The 24,116-nt window shown below is 38.8% G+C and overlaps 2 protein-coding genes across 2 annotated transcripts; one reads left to right on the plus strand and one right to left on the minus strand.

Moving 5' to 3' along the window:
* The first annotated feature begins 2,613 nt into the window (after nucleotides 1–2,613).
* On the plus strand, nucleotides 2,614–6,517 carry LOC124114502 (fucolectin-like). The gene is made up of 4 exons (XM_046475107.2): nucleotides 2,614–2,809; nucleotides 3,792–4,010; nucleotides 4,982–5,194; nucleotides 5,589–6,517. Exons 1-4 carry the CDS (start codon nucleotides 2,704–2,706, stop codon nucleotides 5,825–5,827), a joined length of 777 nt encoding a protein of 258 aa, XP_046331063.2. The 5' UTR covers nucleotides 2,614–2,703; the 3' UTR covers nucleotides 5,828–6,517.
* A 3,588-nt stretch (nucleotides 6,518–10,105) lies between these two features.
* LOC124114482 (fucolectin-like) lies at nucleotides 10,106–23,709 on the minus strand. Its single transcript, XM_046475061.2, has 4 exons — nucleotides 23,522–23,709; nucleotides 13,878–14,096; nucleotides 12,679–12,891; nucleotides 10,106–12,216 (listed from the first exon to the last, which is right to left on the minus strand). Exons 1-4 carry the CDS (start codon nucleotides 23,586–23,588, stop codon nucleotides 11,978–11,980), a joined length of 738 nt encoding a protein of 245 aa, XP_046331017.2. The 5' UTR covers nucleotides 23,589–23,709; the 3' UTR covers nucleotides 10,106–11,977.
* Nucleotides 23,710–24,116: the final 407 nt, after the last annotated feature.

The following is a 24,116-nucleotide window of genomic DNA, read 5'->3' on the forward strand; positions in this document are numbered from 1 at the left end:
GCCAAGGCGATAATCGCTTGCACATTAGTTCCAAGCTTTCAAACACTAGTTCATGGATATCGTCATATTAACTTTCGTCATCAATCATGCAGTGTTAAAGACGTTGCTTTGCTTGTCGGCGAGATTGTCACAGGCTGAGATATTACTGTAAGTGGTCAATATCTACAATTAGCCAACATCTACAAGACGAGTTAAAGGTGTCGTGGTAAACATCTGATTAAATTTCTATGTTCAAAAACGTCCTCAATCCAGCATTCCCCACCCCCAACACACACAAAGGCAAACACTCACAAACACATACACGCACACAAACAAAAACACATACACATGGTAGTGATTTGTTTGTTGTTTAACGCCGCACTCAGCAATATTCCAGCTATATGACGGCGGTCTGTAAATAATCGAGCCTGGACCAGGAAAATCCAGTGATTAATATCATGAGCATCGACCCACGCATTTTGGGATCGATGACATGCATTAATCAAGTCATCGAGTCTGACAACCCGATCCCGTTATTCGCCTTTTACGACAAGCATCGTCACCTTTTACGGCAAGCATGGGTTGTTGAAGACCTATTTTCCCCTGGAATCTTCACGGGTCACATGGTAGTGGTGTGTATATACCCAGTATAAGAGTTTGTTTGTTTTTGACTGAAGGAGAGCGCCATTTTGGTTTCTCTAAAAGATTTGGAGTTTTTAAAATAAACGAAGAGTGACTTAATCTGGTCATGTTTTAAACCAATCGTCTGTCACATTCTGTGACTTTCGCGTTTCGTAATGAAGATAATCCTTGCAATTTGTTCATTTTGTTTTCAAAAGAGCTAAAAATGTGTAGGGGAAATATATCTCCTTTCCCTAAAGTTAACCGGTTTAATTTTTTAAAGAATAAACTATTGCGCATTGAGCACTTATCTCCTTTAGCTACAGGTGTAGTATAGAGATTTATCCGCATTGACCTTGATATATTTCACGATGTTAGGGTTGAACATAGTAACATTCTTCTAAACATACTTCAAATCTAAACCGGACGTAACCACGACACAAACCCAGTTAACCAAACAGGACCGTACACAACAGTAATGAGTGAGTGAGTGAGTTGGGTTTAACGCCGCTTTGAATTGTATACCACTTACATCACGGTGTGTCAGCTTGAAGTGGGAGAAAACCCCGAGGTAATGCAGGTCTGAGACGTTCACTACTTTGGTAAAACCCACGAGCACGGGTAAAGTGCTGACAATATAATCGGGGCGAACCCGGATCCGAACCCACAATCATAGGTTTCTGGCGTGTTCAAGGGACGCAACTCTGCACAGCGAATCGCGGCGCCTTAGATGAGTGGGCCACCCGTGTCCCCGAATCCCTTAATGAATGTGTGAACATATTTTTACATTTCGACCGGTTTATTTACAGTAGTGGATTCATTACATTTATTGGCAGCATATCAAATTTTATACAGTGTTTCAAGCAAAGATGTTAAGACACAGAGATTCAGAATATATTTCTCCGTCATTTCTAAACCATTATTCTTCATATGTCTGTACTCGGACCAGAGAAATATATTATGGAGTTATGTCCAAACAAAGATCTCATCCACATATTATACTACTCAAAAGAAGTTAAGGATCACCTGATTCTTTTATATTACTTTAGTTCATCTCTCATGTCATGACAGATAACTTTACCATTATGAAAGAATCGGGTGATCCTTAACTTATTTTGAGTAGTATATTTAAATTCCGATGTTTGAGGCATAAGTTGGGTATTCAACACTTTCGTTCCAATGACAAAGTCAATACTGATTAACTTAAGTGCAAGAAATGTAATCATATGGAAAACAGATGGCTCTACATCCCAAGCTACTATTACCAGTATCCATCACGAGCAAAATTTAATCTACTAATAGCAACAACAAAAATTTAAGCTAATTAACAATATTGCTATATATTTGAAAAGAAATCTGCCTGTTTAATGTATCATACATATTGTATTGAATAGTATAACAGTTGTCCCACCTGTCCGTGTGCAAAAGTTTATCTTGGCTATACGGCCTTTGATACTGAATAAGCTTCTTCTTTTTCTTCTTCATTACATTTATTTGTGTTTACTATTTCAAAAGTCTGTTTTGTTTAATCTAGCCTAAATTTTCAACATATTTGTTTTTATATTATTGGTACTAATAGTGGGTATATACCAAGTTCTGCGTGACAGCTCCAGTTATTTCCAGTGTTTTCTTGCCTTGGTTTTCCTTGTGCTGACCTTAAATACGCTGTTTCTTTTATTGTGCTTTCTAAAGATAAATGCATTAATAACAACCAATAAGTAATTAACCTTGCTTCCTCTGCGTATGACAATAAGTAGCGGGGAACAATTGATGCACTGAAGCAACCTCTACTTGTGTCATTGTAACTTCCTTTTAATAGTCATGTGACAAAGGTGATCTTAGTGAGTCGTGAAGTTTCCTCCCTGTATTTGAAACTAACTATAATCACATTATCCAGATTTTAATGAAAGTACAATGTATATTATTGATTATCATCTAATACGAGTTTTGCCTTTCGTCCCTGATACAGTCCCTACCGCCATTAGGATGGTGAATATCAATTTGATCATTCATCCTGTTCCTCGGTTGTATGTTGACATCCATATTACAAAATATATGGCATCATCAGTTATTTCGGTCTTGGTCTTCATTGTCAATTAAATCATGTTCACTCAGATGCTAGATCAGTATCAGCGTGGCTGTGGTATGGCGTCTGTGACATGTATGCTGTATAGCATCGTATGTTTCCTTCCTGGAGCATATCAAACAGGTAAGTTAACTGTCATGTTTCATGTTTCCATATCCCAGATTCCCCCGGCTCTTATTCATGGTCAAATCAGCATTGACTGCTTATTTCAGTTATTTCAAAATTATTTAATGACCGAGACCTACAAAAAGGTAGGGTTTTTCCAACATGAAGTAGACTCATCGTGATATATACTCCAAAACTAATTCTGAAATGAAATTTTGAAACAATTACTGCATATGAATCAGGTAATTGGTTTCAAACTTGAATATTGCGTGTTTATAAGCAACATGAAATATGTTCTGTCTTACTTGTGTGGTCTTGTCAGTTCGAAATAGCAAGTGACTTGAAGTTTAACACTTTATAATTCTCCGTTCAACTCATGGTGTGTCAGTAGTAGAGGGCATGATTGATCATAGTAACACAAAGGTGATACGCATGGGTCAACGAAGGGTTGGTTGGTTGGTTTGTTGTTTTACGCCGCACTCAGCAATATTCCAGCTATATGACGGCGGTCTGTAAATAATCGCGTCTGGACCAGACAATCAAGTGATTAATATCATGATCATCGATCCACGCAATTGGGATACGATGACATGCATCAACCAAGTCAGCGAGCCTGACCACCCGATCCCGTTAGTCGCCTTTTACGACAAGCATAGTCGCCATTTACGGCAAGCATGGGTTGCTGAAGACCTATTCTACCCCGGATCTTCACGGGTCTGACTTAGCTCTGTTGATTTACACGATGACAACGGGGTGCAAATAAACAGTTTAGTTTTCCATTCTGGCACTAAACTACTTAAACAAACAAACAACTGCGACGACGAGGACTACAATGACGACGACAGAAATACAACCTTCAAACCTTTATTGCACAAGGATATACATGTGAAATAGAAGAAAATACCTACCAGCGTTTGAAATTACTTACAACTTCATCTTTCTCCAAAACATTTTTTTCATAACGATATAAGGATTGATCGAACTTTCTATTTTATTTCAGCAAGTATTGTGACAAATGTAGCTTTGGGTAAACCTACCATTCAGTCTAGCACGTACCCAGGCGGCAACTCTTCCTATGCTGTGGACGGAAGAACAGGGGGGAACTTCTTTTCTGACCACTGCATGCTTACACGAGATGGCAACACTTGGTGGTTGGTGGATCTGCTTCATGTCTACAATATATCAACCGTCATTGTATTCAGGAGAACAGACTTTCCGGGTGAGATTTCATTTGGTACCTACATTTCACTTGAATGTAGGATCGGTGATACAACCATTCAAACCCCTCGCTTCTCACCGAGACGAACTTGGTTAATTTAAATGAATGTGGGAATGTCATTCCTAGTTTCCTCATCTCCTACATAAGGTTGGATTGGTTGTTTTATTTGTTGTATAACGCCGCACTCAGCAATATTCCAGCTATATCACGGCGGTGTGTAAATAATCGAGTCTGGACCATACAATCCAGTGATTGATATCATGATCATCGATCCACGCAATTGGTATCGATGACATGCATCAACCAAGTGAGCGAGCCTGACCACCCGATCCCGTTAGTCGCCTTTTACGACAAGCATAGTTGCCTTTTACGGCAAGCATGGGTTGCTGAAGACCTATTTTACCCCGAATCTTCACGGGTCCCGCGTAATTGGGAAACGATGACATGCTTCAGCCAAGTCAGCGAGCCTGACCACCCGATCACGTTAGTCGCCTTTTATGACAAGCATAGTCGCCTTTTATGTTGGAATACTACAAGACATTGCGCTAATACAATGACACTTTCTTCTTGAAATGAGAACTGTTGTTGTTGTTTGTTGTTTAACGCCGCACTCAGCAATACTCCAGCCACATGACATCGGTCTGTAAATAACTGAATCTCGACAAGACAATCAAGTGATTGATATCATGAGCATTAATCTACACAACTGGGATACGATGACATGCATCAACCAAGTCAGCGAACTTGACCACCCGATCCCCTCCTTCGCCTTGTCGCCTCATATGCCTCCTATTCAACTGTACCTCATGCTAGTCGTTATTGTGAAGTAGCTCAATGGCCAGGCCCCGGCGGCACCGATCCTCGCTTGAATTAGAGTGACCTTGGTATTACCAGCAAATATCATATGCCCATCGACCTTAGCTGTGAGAGAGTGATTGCGGCTTATGCAGGATGGTCATATCATGTTCCAGGTCGTGCAGAGCAAGTTAAGATCGAGGGCTTTGTTCAACAACCTAGACTTTGTCCTGCATCCTCCCCTAAAGTCTGCGTCAACCAGCTCGGCAGTTTCACAGGTCCATCCAAGACTGTGGCGTGTGAACAAGAGGTCATGGCCAGATATGTGAGAGTTTCCTCCACTACCTGCATGACCCTGTGTGAGATACAAATGTTTGGACAGAACATAGGTGAGGAATTTATTTATTAATGGGGCTCTTGGGGGTTCCAACTTCTCTAAACGTTATGAAGACCGAACCCAAGGATTTGTTTCTATTAGAAAGTTACAATGTAACAATATTCTTACAATAATACATGACTTTTAACTGTGGGTAGCTGTTAACACACTACATGTATCACTTGAACAGAAAAGGAGCATAAGTCCCAATTCCCTAATGCTAAGATATGGAACGGATTGGACGATGTCATCGTACCCAATCAGTATACTTCAGTGACTTATGTGCAAGGACCTGGTTTACTTATATTCAAGACTGAGCTGGAATGTTGGTGACTGACGTTAAATAACACTAAATCACAAGCTGTGTCATTAGATACACATGTTTGTATACGAATTCATAATTACAGGAGGATGCTTGAGGAATAAGGTACAAGTTCAAGAAGGCCACAAACTGGATGACTCCTCTATCACCATGTTACGTGGTAATGTCTCAAGTATCGTGGAGTGCAGCATCCACTGTTACAGACTCCACAACTGTCTGTTCTTCAACTTCAACAGACTGACTGGAGAATGTCAGACAGGAAGTGGTCAGGAAACTTCCGCTTCTTCCTCGGCAGCAGACTGGGACTTCGGCACAATTTGTTAAAGGGGTGTTTGTCCTGTCTCTGCTGAATACGTTTCATATATGCCAACTGTGTATATATCTAATATGTATGTTTTGGGCAGGAGAGGCTTGTGACTTTGGAACTTTCATAGATTTGGAACATATCTAACTCGACATCACACGTCTGAATGTGAAATCCCAAACACACACATCATAGGTATCTATATAATTGTGATTGTTATTATGTTCATCGAATTTATGTAGGCCATAGGTTTTATGTTCAATTACTTATGGAGAAACATACAGACATACAAAAATTATTTTGTCACTCGATTGCCTGGTTTGTTTACGTGCCATCGTCGCATCAACGAATACTGCTGTGCGGCGCCAGGCAACAATCATATATTTACTTTTTTTGTGCATATTGTGTGAGTGAGGGGCGGGTGCTTTCGGCAGGGCAGGACATACGTACAAAGTCCCTGAAAACCTGGTGTCAACTTTATACATACTTACTTTTTACGCTCAGTGGAATCTTTTTCCGTGGAAAATGGAGGCTGGTTATTTTCTTGACCTTTTGTTTTATTGTGTACTTGTTATGTTCAGATGACTTACCTGTCGTGTTGTGTGTTTGCTTAAAGGCATAATAAAAATCTATTCTTCGAGCTGGTCGGTATCATGTATTAACTTACTGCTCACTACCGTTGCGATGGGCTTCATTGAAAACAAGTTACGTCAGCCAAGGTGAAATAAGTTTGTTTTCAGTATTGTAAAGGTCATATTATTAGGGCATTTGTGTTTGACCTCTTCAGTCAGGTTTACCTGATGCAGACTTAATTATTTACTGGTCGCCATTATATAGTTGCTTGATATTGCCTAATTTGTTCAGCTTGGTTTGCCCTGCTATCATCAATATTCCAGCTTTACCACGGCGGATGATTGGAACACTGTAAACACTGTCAATGGTAGACATCAATACAGTTTCAAAATCCTTATAATAATTACCTGATGGTATTGATGAGTTACATACAGTTAATTATATTGGGAATATGTTCAATTGTAGCAAGTACTCCTTGCTCCTTACTCCAAAATCAGTTGTCGTGCCAAGACCATGACAAGTTACACGAATATCTCGAGAAGCAGTGTAGCGGTGACATTGAAGTCACTGTTATCGTTTTGGTCTTTATGACTTATAGAATAGACGCAATCAGGATACTGTTAACCTGCCAACATTTCACATTAGTGGTGTGCCAAATGAAAAACTGCTTGGTATCATCACTATATATAATAACTTTAACTTCATCCTAAATTCTACGTATCAAGTATTCCTTGATGACGTTCTCCATAATCAGTTGTCATACATGTACCTAGAGCATGACAAGTTACACAGATATCTTAGGAAGCAGTGTAGCGGTGATATTGAAGTCACCGAAATCGGAAGGTCTTAATGACTTATAGAAGAGACGCTATCCATCCAGGAGATGAAACCTCCTTCTGATTGTTAACCTGCCAACATTTCAAATCAGTGGAAAAACTACTTCCTATGAACTTAATTACTTTATTACTATAACGTCATCCTAAAAAATACATTGTGTCTAATCTCCATTCTGGACCTGTTTGCCACCATGGCGTCATTTCGGAAATGATGCCATTTCAAGGTCTCTTTTAACGAAGCACAGAATTCTCACGTTTACGAGCTTCTAATGACTCTCTGTTGTCTCGATCATGTGTCATTGTAAGAACACACAATACTGTAACTTTCTAATAGAAAGAAATCCTTGGCTTCGGTCTTCATAACTTTAAGGGAAGTTGGAACATCCAAGAGCCTCATTAATAAATGAATGCCTCACCTACGTTCTGTCCAAACACTTGTATCTCACACAGGGTCATGTAGGTAGTGGAGGAAACTCTCACATATCTGGCCATGACCTCTTGTTCACACGCCATAGTCTTGGATGGACCTGTGAGACTTTAGGGGAGGATGCAGGACAAAGAGTAGGATGCTGGACAAAGCGTAGGATGCTGAACAAAGCCCTCGATCTTAACTTACTCTTCACGACCTGGAACATTATATGACCATCCTGCATATGTCGCAAACACTATGTCACAGCTAAGATCGATGTACATGTGTCATTTGCTGGATTTCCAAGGTCACTCTGATTCAAGCGAGCAAACGCTTGTGTCTTTTCCTTGTGTTAATGCCACATTCGACAATATTCCTGCTACATGACGGTCATGACGGTCTAATATTATGGTCAACATCTAATGCCGCCGGGGCCTATTACCGTCTAACATGGGTTACAGGAGCTACGGTTAGTGCCCGATGTAGTTCTTCTTTTCTACCCGTGAAGATCCCGGTTACAATAGATCGTCAGCAAACCATGCTTGCCGTAAAATGCGGCTATGTTTGTCGTGGGATACGACTAACGGGATCGGATGGTCATGCTCGCTGACTTGGTTAATGCATGTCATCGTATCGTAATTGCGTAGATCGATGTTCATGACGTCCATCACTGGATTGTCCGTTCCAGACTCAATCAGCCGTCATATTATGGCTGGAATATTTCTGAGTGTGGCGTCATACCACAAGAAACAATAACAGTTCTTCCTCTCATTTCAAGATGTAAGTGACATTATTTTGTTCAGCATTTTGCACTATTCCAACCATCCATTGTGTGTGTGTGTGTGTGTGTGTGTGTGTGGGGAAAGCCATTGTAATTGCTGTGGAAAATTTTATATTGATTGGTAAACCTACTGAATATATTGCAATACATTTGTTCATTGTATACCATTTGGAGGGTTTTCGTTGATTGAGAGATTGTGTCACGTAAGTAATCAGAAACATTCTGAAACTCTGCATACTGTTATTGGTTTGTCATGTTTTCCAATGCAACAAAGAGAATTAGTCAGAAATGCAGAAAACTACCGTCGTCGTTTTGCGTGATTTAGCGTCAGTCATGGCGTCACACAGGAAGGAAACCTTTACGGTTTCCGTTGAATTTAGAACATCATTGTAATGCATATATTTGAAATTCGATAATAAGTGCAAGGCTACTTTTCCCATGAATATTCTCAAACGCGTGATCGAGCCAATGTATACAACAATTAGACGAAAGTACCTCTAAATGCTACACAGTGTAAAATCTGTGTTTACATTTCAGCAAGTACAGTTACAATGCACAGTGTTCGTTTCCACACCTAATTTATTTCGCATGATTTCATCTAGATAACTTGCATTGGTGACAAAGCCCATTTGTCATATGTTTCTAAAATGTATGAGGAATTCAGGGATGCATGTATAGCAGTTGAGTTTGAAATATACCTGATCGAATAGGCGTCTCATAACCAGCATTTTGTAAAAAGAATCCAATATGGCGGAACGTACACTTCGGCGTTCGTGTATGCATATTTTCCAAAACATTCTCAACAGTTCTAGGCTATCAGCGACGTTTCAGAATTATCATTTATGATTTGATACCCATCATCACTAATATGTTATTTTTCTACTTTATTTTTTGGGAGTAAATATCCGATATTTAGATTTCTAAACACACAGTAAATAACGCCGTGAATTGAGATTTGGCGAGATTTACGATGTACCTAATTTTCAGAAGTCACTTTCAGTAAATTTGCAATATGACAGTAAATAATAAACAGAAGGGGGAATTCAAAACTGTGATATGTATTAGTTTGCGTGATGTATTTTAAATTTCATTCGACTTCGAAGTGAGTACTGAAGAGAAGGACATATGTGTCGCTGTGTCATCTCTAAAAAACGATAACGTTGACACAACAGATAATATAACTAATGATAATAACAAACAAACTCGCAGGCGAGAACGAGTTTGCTTATTATTATTATTATTAATTACACGGTCACGTGGTTCAATACAGACGTAGGTGAACATTCGACTGAAGCACGAGCAACTTATGAATGACTTACACTCAGGAAAGTAGTCCGTCATCATCTGACCTCAGGTCATCACCATGGATTAGCCAATCACGGGCCTGGAATTCGATCTCACACATGTTTGATACCAGTTATCTGAAATGGGCTTCTCATCCACAGGTGTGTGAGAAATGGAAGTAGCACTTGAAGTCCAAGATTGCTACTTGAAGCTATATTTACTACAGATGTTCGCATATTGACTCGTTCTTCTGTTAATGATATATCTATTTTTATCAACACCAATCCCATACATCCATGACCTCGATGAGATACAGTCGCCATGACAAACATTATTAACAGGCTGTGTATTGTTGTTTTAAAAACAATGTTTATTACAAAACCGACCAATTTCTACAAGCATAGAGTGTCAATCCTTCAAAAGCCTTTGCAATAGTCAGTGAGATGATGTTGTTTTAAACAATAATTTGAAAAAGACAAATATACACAAGCTGTTTGAATCGGTTTAGATACATGTGTTATTCATGGCTGCAGGACACAAAGCTATAAACATGATACATTACACCAACGTGACCAATGAAGTAAGTGTATGTGTGTTGCCTGACGCAGCACTACTATAGGATTCCTTGATACGACGAGTCTGTAAACAAAGCGTACAATCGAGTGATCAATAATTTCTCTATGTCTGTATGTTTGTCCATAATTTAATGAACATATTGTTCTTAAACCGATTGCCTACATAACGTCATTGAACATAATAACTATCATAATTATATAGACAACTCTGATGTATATGCTTGAGGTCACATTCAGACGTGTGATGTCGAGCCAGATATGTCCCAAATCTGTGAATTTTTTTTATCACAGGCTTATCCTGCCCAGAACATACATATGAAATGATGACACAGTTGACATCTATGAAAGGTATCTACCAGAGACAGGTAAAACAACCCTCTAGTGTCAATCCTTCAAAAGCCTTTGCAATAGTCAGTGAGATATAGTTGTTTTAAACAATAATTTGAAAAAGACAAATATACACAAGCTGTTTGAATCGGTTTAGATAAATGTGTTATTCATGGCTGCAGGACACAAAGCTATAAACATGATACATTACACCAACGTGACCAATGGTAGCAGGTTTATAAGAGTAAGTAAATGTGTGAGGTGGAGGTTTAAACAAACCCACTTGTCACGGCGAGGTTGATGTGGGAGGAGCAGCTCTTTGCCATTTAAAACTCTTAGGTGAAACCGACCAGCAAGGTATGGTGCTCTATGTATAAACGAGTGAGGAGTTTAACACCTGGATTATCAAGTATTTCCGGGGTTTTTTTCACAAAAGTTTTGAGGTAAACGTTTACATTAATCGTTTTATCAAGAAAAGAAAGTTAACGCGTAGCCATACATTGTACTTTGAAACACTTATTTTTTAAACCTCATTAAATATAGATTTACATATAAAGGTGTATCGATGATCAGATAATGTTCACGTGAACAAGCTTCTGGTATATAAATTATCTTCAGTGACGGTCAAATATTCAGAGAGATAAACATACAAATCGACTTGACTTTTGCAAGTACAACTGGAACCGAAAAATGTGCTTCGTGATACGAGACCTAGAATTGAAGCTGGCGTTATCATTTCCAAAACGAAGCTGTGGTGGCAAACGGGTCCAGTTTGGAGATTTGATCACGTAAACAATTTTGGACACAGGTTTAGGAATAGGCTGTGAAACGAAGAGCGACAACCTATCGCAGTGATATCGATCAGTACTTGAATTTTCGACCTTGATCAACTTAGAGTTTGTATTTTGCCATTACATCAACACGGTAATACAAATATGTGTAGATGTGAAAGTTCCAGCTTATTTTTCTGAAACATCCTAAGGCCTGACTGAGCAAAGTCACAAAGTCTACATTCATCTTTCAAATCAGAGAAAGTGTTTAGATATGTTTACAAGGTACACATAAGAACACACGCATATATTTCGTCCATATAGAGAAATTCTATAGATCTGTATATTGAATACCATGTTTCTCCATGACTTACTGAACATCTGTTCATAAACATATGGCTTGCATAACGTCATTGAGCATATTAACACAATCATAGAAATAACATCGATATGTTTGAGATTTCACATTTAGGCGTGTGATGCTGGATTAAGTAAGTCCCAAATCTGACAAAATTCCGAAGTCACGGACCTATCCTGCCTAGATGAAAACATATTAGATATATACACAGTTGGCATATATGAAACGTATTCAGCAGAGACAGGACAAACAGCCCTTTAACAAATTGTGCCGAAGTCCCAGTCAGCTGCCGAGGAAGAAGCGGAAGTTTCCTGTCCACTTCCTGTCTGACATTCTCCAGTCAGTCTGTTGAAGTTGAAGAACAGACAGTTGTGGAGTCTGTAACAGTGGATGCTGCACTCCACGAGACTTGAGGAATTACCACGTAGCACGGTGATAGAGGAGTCATTCAGTTTGTGGCCTTCTTTCACTTGTACCTTATTCCTCAAGCATCCACCTGTAATTATCAATTCGTATACAAACTTGTATATCTAATGACTCATTGTGCCATTTAGCAAACTTCCGGCTCAGTCATGGAGTGAGTGAGTGAGTGAGTATGGTTTTACGCCGCTTTTAGCAATATTCCAGCAATATCACGGCGGGGGACACCAGAAATGGGCTTCACACATTGTACCCATGTCGGTAATCGAACCCGGGTCTTCGGCGCTCAGTCATGGAAATATTGATGCGATACAAGTAGTATAGACAGCTACGCCCCAGGTAATAGTATCCTTAATAGTTACCTAAATATCAATGTGGCCAAACCTTTTTTAAGATGACATTTATTCTGATATTAAAATTTTTCATTGTCTCGATCCTGACAGTGAAATAAAATACCTTTCGATTTTGTGAAAGAAACATTTCGTCCTGTCTAAAGGGAAGTTTAAATATCCCAGAATGACATTAATAAATGCCTCACCTATTTTCTGCCCAAACACCTGCATCTCACACATCATTATGTTAGTAGAGGAGGAAACTTGTACATATCTGGCCATGACCTCCTGTTCACAAGACACAGTCTTTGATGGACCTGTGAAACTGCCGAGTTGGTTGACGCAGACTTTCGGGGATGATAGAGGACAGAGTGTAGGATGCAGATCAAAGCCGACGATTTTAAAAAGATCTGGGCGACCTAAAACACCATATGATTCATACAACCATAGTATGTATCTGGAGCATAGTTTCACCTGAATTCCTACCGATGTTTGGTCGTTATCTGAATACTGGCCAGTGACCAAAAGTACATGTATGTCCGATGCAATTCCCTATTTTGACTGGTACCATATGTTCCCATGCTTTTATAGGTGAAAATGGCCTTACCGTTGCGTGTGTTTGTGAGTGGTGAACTAGTATCATTGTATCAGCATTATTTGATAGCAATTCATAAACATATGCTTGTTTGTTTGTTTGTTGTTTAACGCCGCAGTCAGCAATAGTCCAGCTATATGACGGTGGTCTGTAAAGTAAACGAGTCTGGACCGGACAATCCAGTGATTGCCTTCATGAGCATCGATCCACGCATTTGGGATACGATGACATGCATCCACCAAGTCAGCGAGCCTGACCACCCGATCCCGCTAGTCGCCTTTTACGACAAGCATAGTCGCCTTTTACCGCAAGTATGGGTTGATGAAGACCTATTCTACCCCGGAATTTTCACGGGTCCATAAACACATGTCATACAGACAGACAGATATATATTTGTATAAAGGCCAATTGACCCAGAGTCTTTCGAAGCAAAAATAATGATGATCAACTGTCTTTAGGATGTACATTTCCCGCCGACTTGCATGAGGAGGACAATTATATATTAATTGAAGTTCATCCTCAATAACATGACAGTGTTAACATAAGACGGCATCATCCTCAATATTGGCAACACTCTACTAAAAAATGTTCAATACCAAGAGTATTTTGTCCATTTCTAACAGTCGGAATCGTAAATGGACTTCTTTTCAGAAGAGATTTCTTAAGATTATGGAAATATTTTATTGCTTATATTTACTTTTATATGCACAAAATATTATTTATTTTTGCCCCCATTCAACCTTTCTGAAGATAAGTTGTACAAATTCAATGGAATCTAAACTGTAATGTTTGCTAATCTTAACAACTTACCCTGGAAGTCTGTTCTCTTGAAAACAGTGATCCTCGAAATATTGTACACATGAAGAAGGTCCACCTTCCACCAGACGTCGCCACCATATGTTTTTGCACAACGGTCAGTATGGTAGTTTCCTCCTGTTACACCATCAACAGCATAGGACGAGACAGCATTGTAGTACGTGCTGGACTGAATGGTTGGTTTGCCTTGAGCTATATTTGTCTGAACGGGCACTGTAAAACATAGAATATATTTCGAAATACGTACATGCCAATGAAAACTTACAATAAGGCTTCCGATAGTGCGTACGCATGAGACTAACCGTATTGTTTTACAAATATACTGAACCAAATTAAAAACTTCACAATCCTAAAATTTTAACATTTTGACCAGTTATCATTGTGGGCCCTTATTGTGTATTTAAACAGTAATGGCCACGTATTGTCTTCAGATAACACCCGTTTTTGTGCAGATGAATCAATCAAAAACATGTGCCCAGCACTATAGTGGAAAAAGTGTTTTTTCACTTGCAACTGGTCACGTGGCCATAATACCGCACGTGTTTTCAGCCATACTTGTTAGCAGTCATTAACAAAAAAGAAAAACACAAGAAAACAAAAGTCTTTACGGCCATTTGTCATGCCACGCCTTTCAAATGTGCAACGTGAACGTGCCATGGCCAAGTTGCAGACGGGAACGTCCGTAGCTGAAGTCGCAAGGACGAAAGGTCGTAGTCGACGGACTGTATATGATTTACAGACGCGTCTACAGCAAACGGGTACCACCGCTGATCGCCCTCGGCCAGGTTGACCACGTGTGACGTCACATGCCGAGGATCGTCAGATTGTCTTACGTCGACTCCGTTACCGATTTGTGACGGCTACATCAACCAGAAATGAACTGTTTAGGTGTAGACTGAGTTCGCAAACTGTTCGAAACCGTCTGAGAACTGCTCACCTTCAAGCACGACGGCCATACTGCGGGCCGATTCTGACTCAATTACACAGACGTCAACGTCAATTGTGGGCACAGCAACACTTACACTACTGCCTAGAAGTTCATTCCCCTTACACGCATGGGCAACGCGTTACGCAACCAGTGTGCATCGGGTTGGTCACGCGTGTGATACCCGTGTGCAACGCGTTGCACACGGGTGTGCACCCCGTCCGCCACTCGTGTGCAACGCGTGACACACTCATTAGAGGGGGAACAAACTTTTGACCAAAGGAGGACCCGTCTTAAGCTGAACCTGGAGGTGGTAACAAGGAGAGAAAATTTTTGTTATCCTGACGAAAAATGATAATACACATGTATTTGCTAATGTCTCCTTTCTTTATGTGATTTTGTGGGAATAACATGAATACTGTTGTGTTTAAATAGATCTGTCTTGTTTTATACGACCATTGCTTCTAAATCCGATGGTGTTAAGAGAATACATGGTCCTGGAACATGTTATTGCAATTGAAATGCTTTTATTGTGATTTGACATTAACCGTCTGTAGTACGACTTTCAGGGATAATATGTATGAGGTTTCGCGGCGCATTGTTTTTATTGGACCCTAATTACTTTATGATGACTTGGACTCTTTACCTCAGCTCCATAGCCGTGAGGCTGGAAAAGAGCAGCATGTAATTAATGAGGGTGGGTTATATCATTGAGGATACACTTGAGGGAGAATACTAATTACCGTACTACAGGAAGAGACCTGTGGACGTAAGCGCGGGGTTGTGTTTTAGCTGGCCGTTCGATAATGGCCGCCAGGAGAAGTGAGCTTTGACTGCGTCATCTAAAATAAATAATAAGATACAGCAGTGTTATTTTCACGGGTCTGTTGAATAAACTCCCAGCGCTACGGTCAATGTATCTTCTACTTGATCCTTGATACATCATTTTGGCATTTTACAATATATAGTAATTCAACGTACAAAGGAGCACTGATCTAAAGCAATTCCGCGGGAGTAGTTGTTACCTGTGCATTACTGAATTTTCCCAGTGAGTACCCGGATGATATAGCAGAAATCTAGACTTTTTCGCGACCTGTGCTCGCCATTCGTAAGCGCATTTTTATTGAAAGTAGAAGGACGTATGGTCACATTGATCAACAAAAATGAAATACAGTTTTGGAAATGTAGGTATATTTGTGGGGAGCATCGGTAATGGTGATGCAGTTTTGGTAAGTCACTTGCTTGGTAATTGTGCGATCTTTGTGTACACTATTTTGACTTGCAACACAAAGTAAATATTTCATCTGAAACATTGCTTATTTTACCGTGTGTATATGTTTACATTCAAAATGTAAACAGATTTCACAGAGGAAATTTATTAAACGCCTAAATATTCAGTTTATTTTACAAATTAACTGAAAAATATGTCCATCTTTATAAATATGATAACGAATTCCAAATATTTGTTTATGTTTAATATCATCACCAAGTACAGTTCTGTATTGTTTGGCTTTTTTTCTTAGCATAATTAATATATTGTGATGTGTTTAAGCTCTTTGGTCGTCTTTATCATTTTTAGTCAGTCGGTTAAATAAATGAATGGATTATTCAGTCAATTTGTAAAATGACTGAAATATTTAGATATTTAATAAATTGCCTGAGTGAATCATATTTTACACATTGACTGTAACATATACACGCTTACAAAAGAAAATACTTGTGAAAACAACGTCTATCGCGCATCGAAAAACTTTCCAACCAAACAAGAATGATTCTGTTCAAAGCTGCAGCGACTGAATGAAAACAAAATGCAAATATCATTATCACAACCTACCAAAGTTATAATGTATCAACATAAAGGAACAATATCCATTGCGTCTGCAGCTGTACAAAAATACTTATTCGATGTCAAATGTCTATGTGAGAATCAAATTCTTTAATAATAATTATTTGGAAACAATATTTGGAATATACATGAAATATATTAAAATATTGAAATATATCGTTTTTAAACGTTATTTAAATGTATCGAATATTATTACCCGTGTTTGTTTCTTAACTGATCACTTAGTTTGTTTCAATTGTTTCACATAGGTGCCAAGTTAGCTTGAGAAAGCCCACGTGACAACTATTTTTATAATGTCCACGGTTCTTAAAAACATACATTGAGTTAGATAACAATGAACAACCAGTCAGTGTATTATCGGTTACCCTTTGAACAAAGTATGTTGTTTTTACATCTGTACTTCACGCCATGATATGAGTGTATTCCCTAGGTTTAGTAAACCTACCTTCACATGAAACACTTACTTTTGACATCCACTGTGCAAGATAACAGTAATTAATCAATCAACGTATTTCCTGTTGATCCTTTGATGTCTGGGAATGATCAGTTGATTTACAAAACAAGTAAAGCAACTGACCATACATCTCTTGCTGGGCTGCCACGTGCATATCACATAACTCACATTCCACCTCACTTCAAACCTGGATTTAGATTGAATAATTACCCCAGGTACAAGAAAGACCAAATTTGAACCTTTATAATCTGAGTGGTGCTACAACTAAGTATACATGTTATAAATTCATAAACTGAGCAGCAAGTGAATTACGACAAATACACAAGTGTAGGGTTATACCAGAAAATGTGGATGACAACAAGGGAGTAGTAATTGTATCATTCACGCAATCCGAAATCCGCAAATGCTTTCACTCAGGGATACTTTTTTATTATTAAACTGTAACCATCAGGGGTATTTCCAAATAACGACATCCGATGAGCTTTCGCCGTTATTTGTCTGTTTGTTTAGGCTGAAGACATTAATTACCATGCACCCTTTGTTGAAATCTTCATAGATCACGGGTAACCAATCAGTTTTCAAAAATGCGTAAGCTTATTTAGCTGTCCTTGCAGATGGTATCCCAGTCTCTTGTCACGCTCGGTTGCGTTAACGAGCAAATTGACTCACGGCAGCTAGAAAGCCCAAGCGGAAATCCAAAGGTCGTATTACCTGAAGAATCAACCTTCATTTGCGAAATATCTACTGCTCTCAAAATTAAAGAGAACTTTCTAACCAAGGATTACCAGTTGAAACTGGTCGATGGCTGAACATTCCCAGGGAAGACAGCCAGTGTCCACTCTGTGAATCTTTCGCTGTGGGAGATGAATTGCATTATTTATTCCAATGTGAAGCTTTTCACCAACGGCGATATGAACTCTTAAATAAGCAATATCTTAAGTTTCCAAACATTTAAGAAAATTATGACCACTAACAGTGTAAGAAATCTAAAAGGCCTATCTAAATTCCTTAACAATGTGTACATTACAATTGGTAAATTGTATTAATATCCACGTATCCTATTTTTATTATTTTTTGTTAAATTGTACATAATAAAAATTGTAGATAATTGTATGTCATGTTATTCTAAGAATAAATGAGTTTGAGATTGAGTCCGACACCCGAGAAGAAGCCAGAGATTAGTGCCCATTTTTGAATAGTTTACAATCATGTGTTTTAGGGTTAGCTGTGTTGGCTTAAACGTATTTTTATTTCAAAAGAAATCTGGATCGGTAAACAAGCAAAGCTTGCTTATGCAGTACCTCTCCAGGTAACAACTTAACAACAGCTGGATATATATATAAGAGAGTGATGAACATAAACATACAAAATGCACAAATGAAATACACGAAGCCAATACACTGAAGCAAGTGGTGTCTGTGAAATAAGGATATGCAGTTTTCCTTTACTACATGCATAAAATTAAGCTACTCAAACCTTTTGCTTTTGACAATGATGTCGTGAACTTATTTAAGAAGAGTCATGTTTGTAGAACTGCTTAACTACTGCCACGTAATATCATTTTTAGACCATACCCATGTGTGTAGAAATACACAGTGTTTCTGATATTATCGTATTTTTTGACAGTTATAGAAAAAGTGAATTGCATCTTCAAGGTGATATCCACAAGTGCAGTCTGGTATGTCTGATACATGTCGTCTAAACTTATCAGCGTTTAAGTCACTGCAGCCGAGCCTAAGGCGACAGTGGACAATTTGGCATGATCTATGAAAATATTTGAAGTCAAAATTATTAGTAATTGCATCAGAACGATTAATTAATGATTTGATTTCTTTTAATGAGCGAGCATTAGTTACTTCATCGGATAGAGGGTTCCGCAGGTTGATCATATCCAGAAGAAATTATTATTAAGCATAGGTCTGTGTTCTACATTTGATTGTTTGTATGTTGAATCTATTTCTAAGGTTATATTTGCTGTTATCAGAGAATTGAATATACACTTTTCAAATATTTTGGCTAAGCAACTTGTGAGTGCTACAGGTCTATAATTTGAGCATTCATGTTCATCGCTGACACTGACACCGCATCAGCCCGGTAGTGGACTTGACACAGTTATTTGCGCACCGATTATATAACTCCTACAGACAGGGTGGGGTGGTTGTTTAAAGCGAAACGGACGACCCCGTCTGTTATCTAATAAATGCTGGCGGCGCCTTTGATCTTGCCTCAAAACATACACTTTATAGTAGTAAACGACGATCAGGATGGCCTGGAAATAAACACAATTCTGTCTGCCAAGTGTATCCACAATTAACTAGAATGCTTCATATCCACAAATATATATATAGAAAACTTCTTTATGTAATATTTACGCTTTTTTACCCTTATAGTATAAGTGCTTCCCCGTGTGCGAGATAGGCTTAAGTTGGAAAGCGCACGTTTAATCTCCGAGGTACCTATCTACCAGAACTTTATTTGCTGTTCTGGTCATACATAAATATATGTAAGTTACGTACTTTACGTACACACTTTTTGTACTATTAAACAAACTGTGGACTTTTAAGACATTTTCGCTTATTGAAATAACATCTAGCTAACAAATCATGTCTATCTCTGAAATCCACAAGCATAGTTGCTGTCAAACCTAAAAAACATATTCAGGGAGGTCAGTTTTGACTTGCCAAGCACCTTAAGGTGAGTTTATTTTTAAACTGTCAAAAGCGATTGTCCCTTCAATACTAGTATATGGCTGGAAGCTGTTTCTCGGACTGTTATGAGTTATGATGTATTTTATGATATTACTGGGGAATGTTCAAATTAGTTACTGTCATTTAATCCAACGTTCTAACTGTCAACTGTCTCAACAGGACCATAGGTTTGGTTATATATCTCCTCCCTGTCTCTATGTCTTAAGTTGTTAATCGGTAACTGCGGTCCAAATGTATCAACTTATTCATCTATTGTTGCAAACTTGACTGATTTAAACATATCTAATTGATCATGAACTACTCATGATCAGTCAGTCAAGCACCTGTATCAGAAATGTAAAACCAGCCATGTTTCATGTAGTCCCAATATCACTGAAAAATGCCGATGAAACGTGACATATTAATTTACTCACAGACAATATATTTTTCGTGAGAGTGAAGCACAATTTTATTAAAGTTTGATTAACAATTTCATAAACTATAATAATATTAATATTAAAATTCATCATCACTTGCCAAGTTTATGAAAATGTCCCCATTTGGGAGATGTCACATATAAACAAGGATTCGAACTAAGTTTGATCGTCTTTGACACTGAGGTTTATCCCCACTTTGCCAGCAAACTGCAGAAGATTAACAGTGAGTGAGTGAGCATCGTTTCTATGTTTATACAAGAAAAGATGTTATGCCAAAAACGCTCACAGTAGTTAGTGAGTAAACTCACGACCTGTCATGACCTGGTTGAGTGACTTCCTCCAATCAACGTGAAAGGATTACCCACAGAGAAAGAAAGGATTAAAGTCACCCATAAATCTTATCCTAACGTAGTACTCCAACTTCTAAATGCCTCTCAAAGAAGGATTAAAATCTTAAAGATATCCTATCTACGTGGTATAGGTACTTACAACCTCTAATAATAAACTGTTACGTTTGGTATCCCCAGCAAAACTCACTATGGTCATTGGGCAAATGTAAAAATCACAAACCCTAACGAGATTCTGTCTACATGGTCACACCCGGTGATTGTGAAGATCTCAAATTCTATCAACAGTCAGACAGCATGGCTGTTCATATTCATTTACAACATCCTCTTATAATTAGTATAAAAGTGTCCCACACAAAACCTTCTTTTATTTATTCTTTCAAAATACAAAACAGAAAGTGGGGTGTTGGGAAATGGGACATATGTCTACGTGAAATAATGAGACATTAGTAGTGGTGACGGCTATATCATAATTGTACTGTCTAAAGCATAAATTTGGCGAACGAAAAACGTTATATTTGCAATCAAATGGAATGACTCGTGTGGGCAAATGAATATGTTCGCAATCCACAAACAATCATTTTCTTAATGGCGAACATTTACCAACCCGCGACAATCGTGTCAACACGGGGGTTCCCCTAGCAATAAACTCGCATCTAAATTCACTACTGTTCTACTGTCGGCTAGCCACAATGGCTAGACGGGACCCTAGTGGAATGATTCTTGCCATAAAAGTCTAACAACCGAACACTAATTAAGACGGGCCGACCTTGTATTTACGGTCTGGTGAACACAGCTCAATGGCCGCTCATTAACTCAAATTTCACATCTCACTGTTTTGTTTTATCTCACTATTCATTTGATAATTTTGTCAAATTCAACAGGAACCCGGTCCCGTGTTACACGCGTGGCACACGTGTCACATGCGTGAATGAACTTTTAGGCAGTAGTGTACGATGGACTCAGAGGAATTGGAATCAAGTCGTCTTCAGTGATGAATCCCGATTTGCTGATGGTAGGGCGAGGGTTTGGAGGCGCTGTCATGAACGTTACGCCCAGTGTTGTGTACAGGAAGTTGACAGATTTCGAGGCGGAAGTGTCATGGTGTGGTGTGCTTTCTGTGGCAATGCACGTTCCAGGCTTCTTGTCATCCGTGGCAACCTCAACGCTGCTGCTTACCACGACCAGGTACTGGCACCAGAACTTCTTCCTTTTATGGCAGCACATGGACCCGGTTTGATCTTCCAACACGATAATGCCAGACCCCACACAGTAATTTTGACAAGGAATTTCCTTCAGAATGCGGGAGTCAACGTCATGGACTGACCGTCAAGGTCTCCCGACCTCAATCAGCCAATGTTAGCGCTTACAGATGGACACTAAGCCTCGATTCCACACAGCTTATAAATATATTCCATGCTAAAAGCAAGCCCCATAGTGACGTCACAATCCCTGTCACAGGAAGCCACAAATCCTGGGCTGTATCCTACCTCTTTTTATTACAATTCCTATACAAACATGTTATGCATTCATATATTTCACATGTCCACATATGTCAATGTGTGAAAATAATACCAACATAAAACCCATCCATACACTGTATAGATTGAGAACATGTTTGTTGAAGTCACGTGACATCAAAATGTTCTCTTCCGTGGTAAAAGTCATTCACAAAAGTACGGGTTTCATCTGTCTCATGAAGAGGAGGGACTAATTACCACGTTTCCTGCAATCACTGATCATAAAGCTTCCTAAATCCATCTGAAAATAGGTGGAGCTACAACTGTAAACATGTTTTATTTGGATAAATAACATCCCAAGAACCCCCCCCCCCCCCCCCCCCCCCCCCCTCGTAGTGACGAAGAAGTCACACACCTTACTGATAGCATCACATTCCACTAACAGATATGTTACTTTACGTCAGTTCAACACCATTTGTTTCAATTTGTCTTGACTGACATGTCATTGAGGGTCTAATGTGTGGGGGTCTAAATAGATGGTTTACAGGTTTTGGGGTGTGACATTTATTTCCTTCTGTCTAAAGCTGTATGGACACAGTTTGGCAATGTGATCACACTGAGCATACATCTCAAATCTCAAATATGTATTGGTTTGTAAGTTATGATTAGGAATAGTAACCCTTCACAGCATCGGAAGTAGTCAAGATTTTTAGTCACGTTGCCTCTATCAGTAAACTATTGGCTCAAACTGTAGCAGAATGTCATTGGTACTTTTGTGGATTATTCCATTTGGATTCTACCTTATGCTCAACCAGGGATAAATTGCTATTGTCTGGCACCTACTTGGAATACCATACTCACTGTTTATCGTCATCATGCGACTTCCAAATGACACCGCTGGAAATTTGTCAAGGTTTAACTGGAGTACTGTTAAAATCGGCGTTAAACCCAACTCACTAGCCCATGCAGACCCTGTCAGGTAACTACGATTGGAAAATTTATCAAAGATGGTCCTAATCATGAAATTAATAAACCATATCACCCATTACTATTCAGTGAATATATTTCGTACCATGGAACAATCAAAAACAAATATAACAGTGTAGTTTTTGAAAAGACCTCTGTCGATCCAGTTGGCAGAGACTAGAGAGTGAATCTGTCGTCTATTAGCAAACTATCTTTGATGAATGTAGGTCGCACTTGAGAAAGAGGCTTGTTCTTTACGGGAAAATATATCAATGACAAAATTGAGGCTAAACTCGCACATTGGTAGGTCGATGCGAATGATGTTGTTCACTGGATTTTCTGGTCCAGCCTCGATTATTTAAGACCGCTGTAATATAGCTGAAATATTGCGGAGTGCGGCGTTAAGCAACAAACCATTCATCAACATAGAGGTTACGTTGAAGCTTTATAAAACCTCTAATTTCTGAGTAACATTACATATTCAAATTGAGAGCAAAAACATAGCCTATTGCGTACCTGTTACCTCCAAGAAGGAAAGGTGGAAACACACGATGGTATACAGCAGGTTTGTCAAGGATGTCATGTCTGCGTCGATTCTGCGTTGTCACTGATCTGGGAGCACCTCATTCAGCAGATGTATTTGTTTCTGATCGCTATATGGCTGAAATAATGCGACGGTAAATTTTAATCCACACACTCTCTGTTTCTGTAGAAAAAATATAGAATAATCAGGAAGTAAGCTATGTGGGGAAAGCAATTACGTTAAGAGTTGTAAACAGATCCATACTATTAGAATGGATGCTTTTTATCCTCAATCAATAGTAGGACAGATTCCTCCTTCGGACCGAGACGAACCCTAAAATAATTAGCCGAGGAATAAGTATCGCATGACACTTCTGAAATTTCCCCCCGAGTGAGCAACAGCGATTTTTTAAGCAATACGATTTTTGTATTTCTGAATTGTTATGTTACACTCATTTTTCAGTATGTGTGTGGTGCATTTGAGATATTAGTGTTTTTAATATGATTGTTTGCAAATAATGAATTGTCAGAGGGTATTTGATATTTTGGTGACGAAATAAATAGCTAAATATTCACATTATGTGATTAA

This window comes from Haliotis rufescens, unplaced genomic scaffold (assembly GCF_023055435.1).
Source record: "Haliotis rufescens isolate VD_foot unplaced genomic scaffold, xgHalRufe1.0.p SCAF_2, whole genome shotgun sequence".
Classification (NCBI taxonomy): domain Eukaryota; kingdom Metazoa; phylum Mollusca; class Gastropoda; order Lepetellida; family Haliotidae; genus Haliotis; species Haliotis rufescens.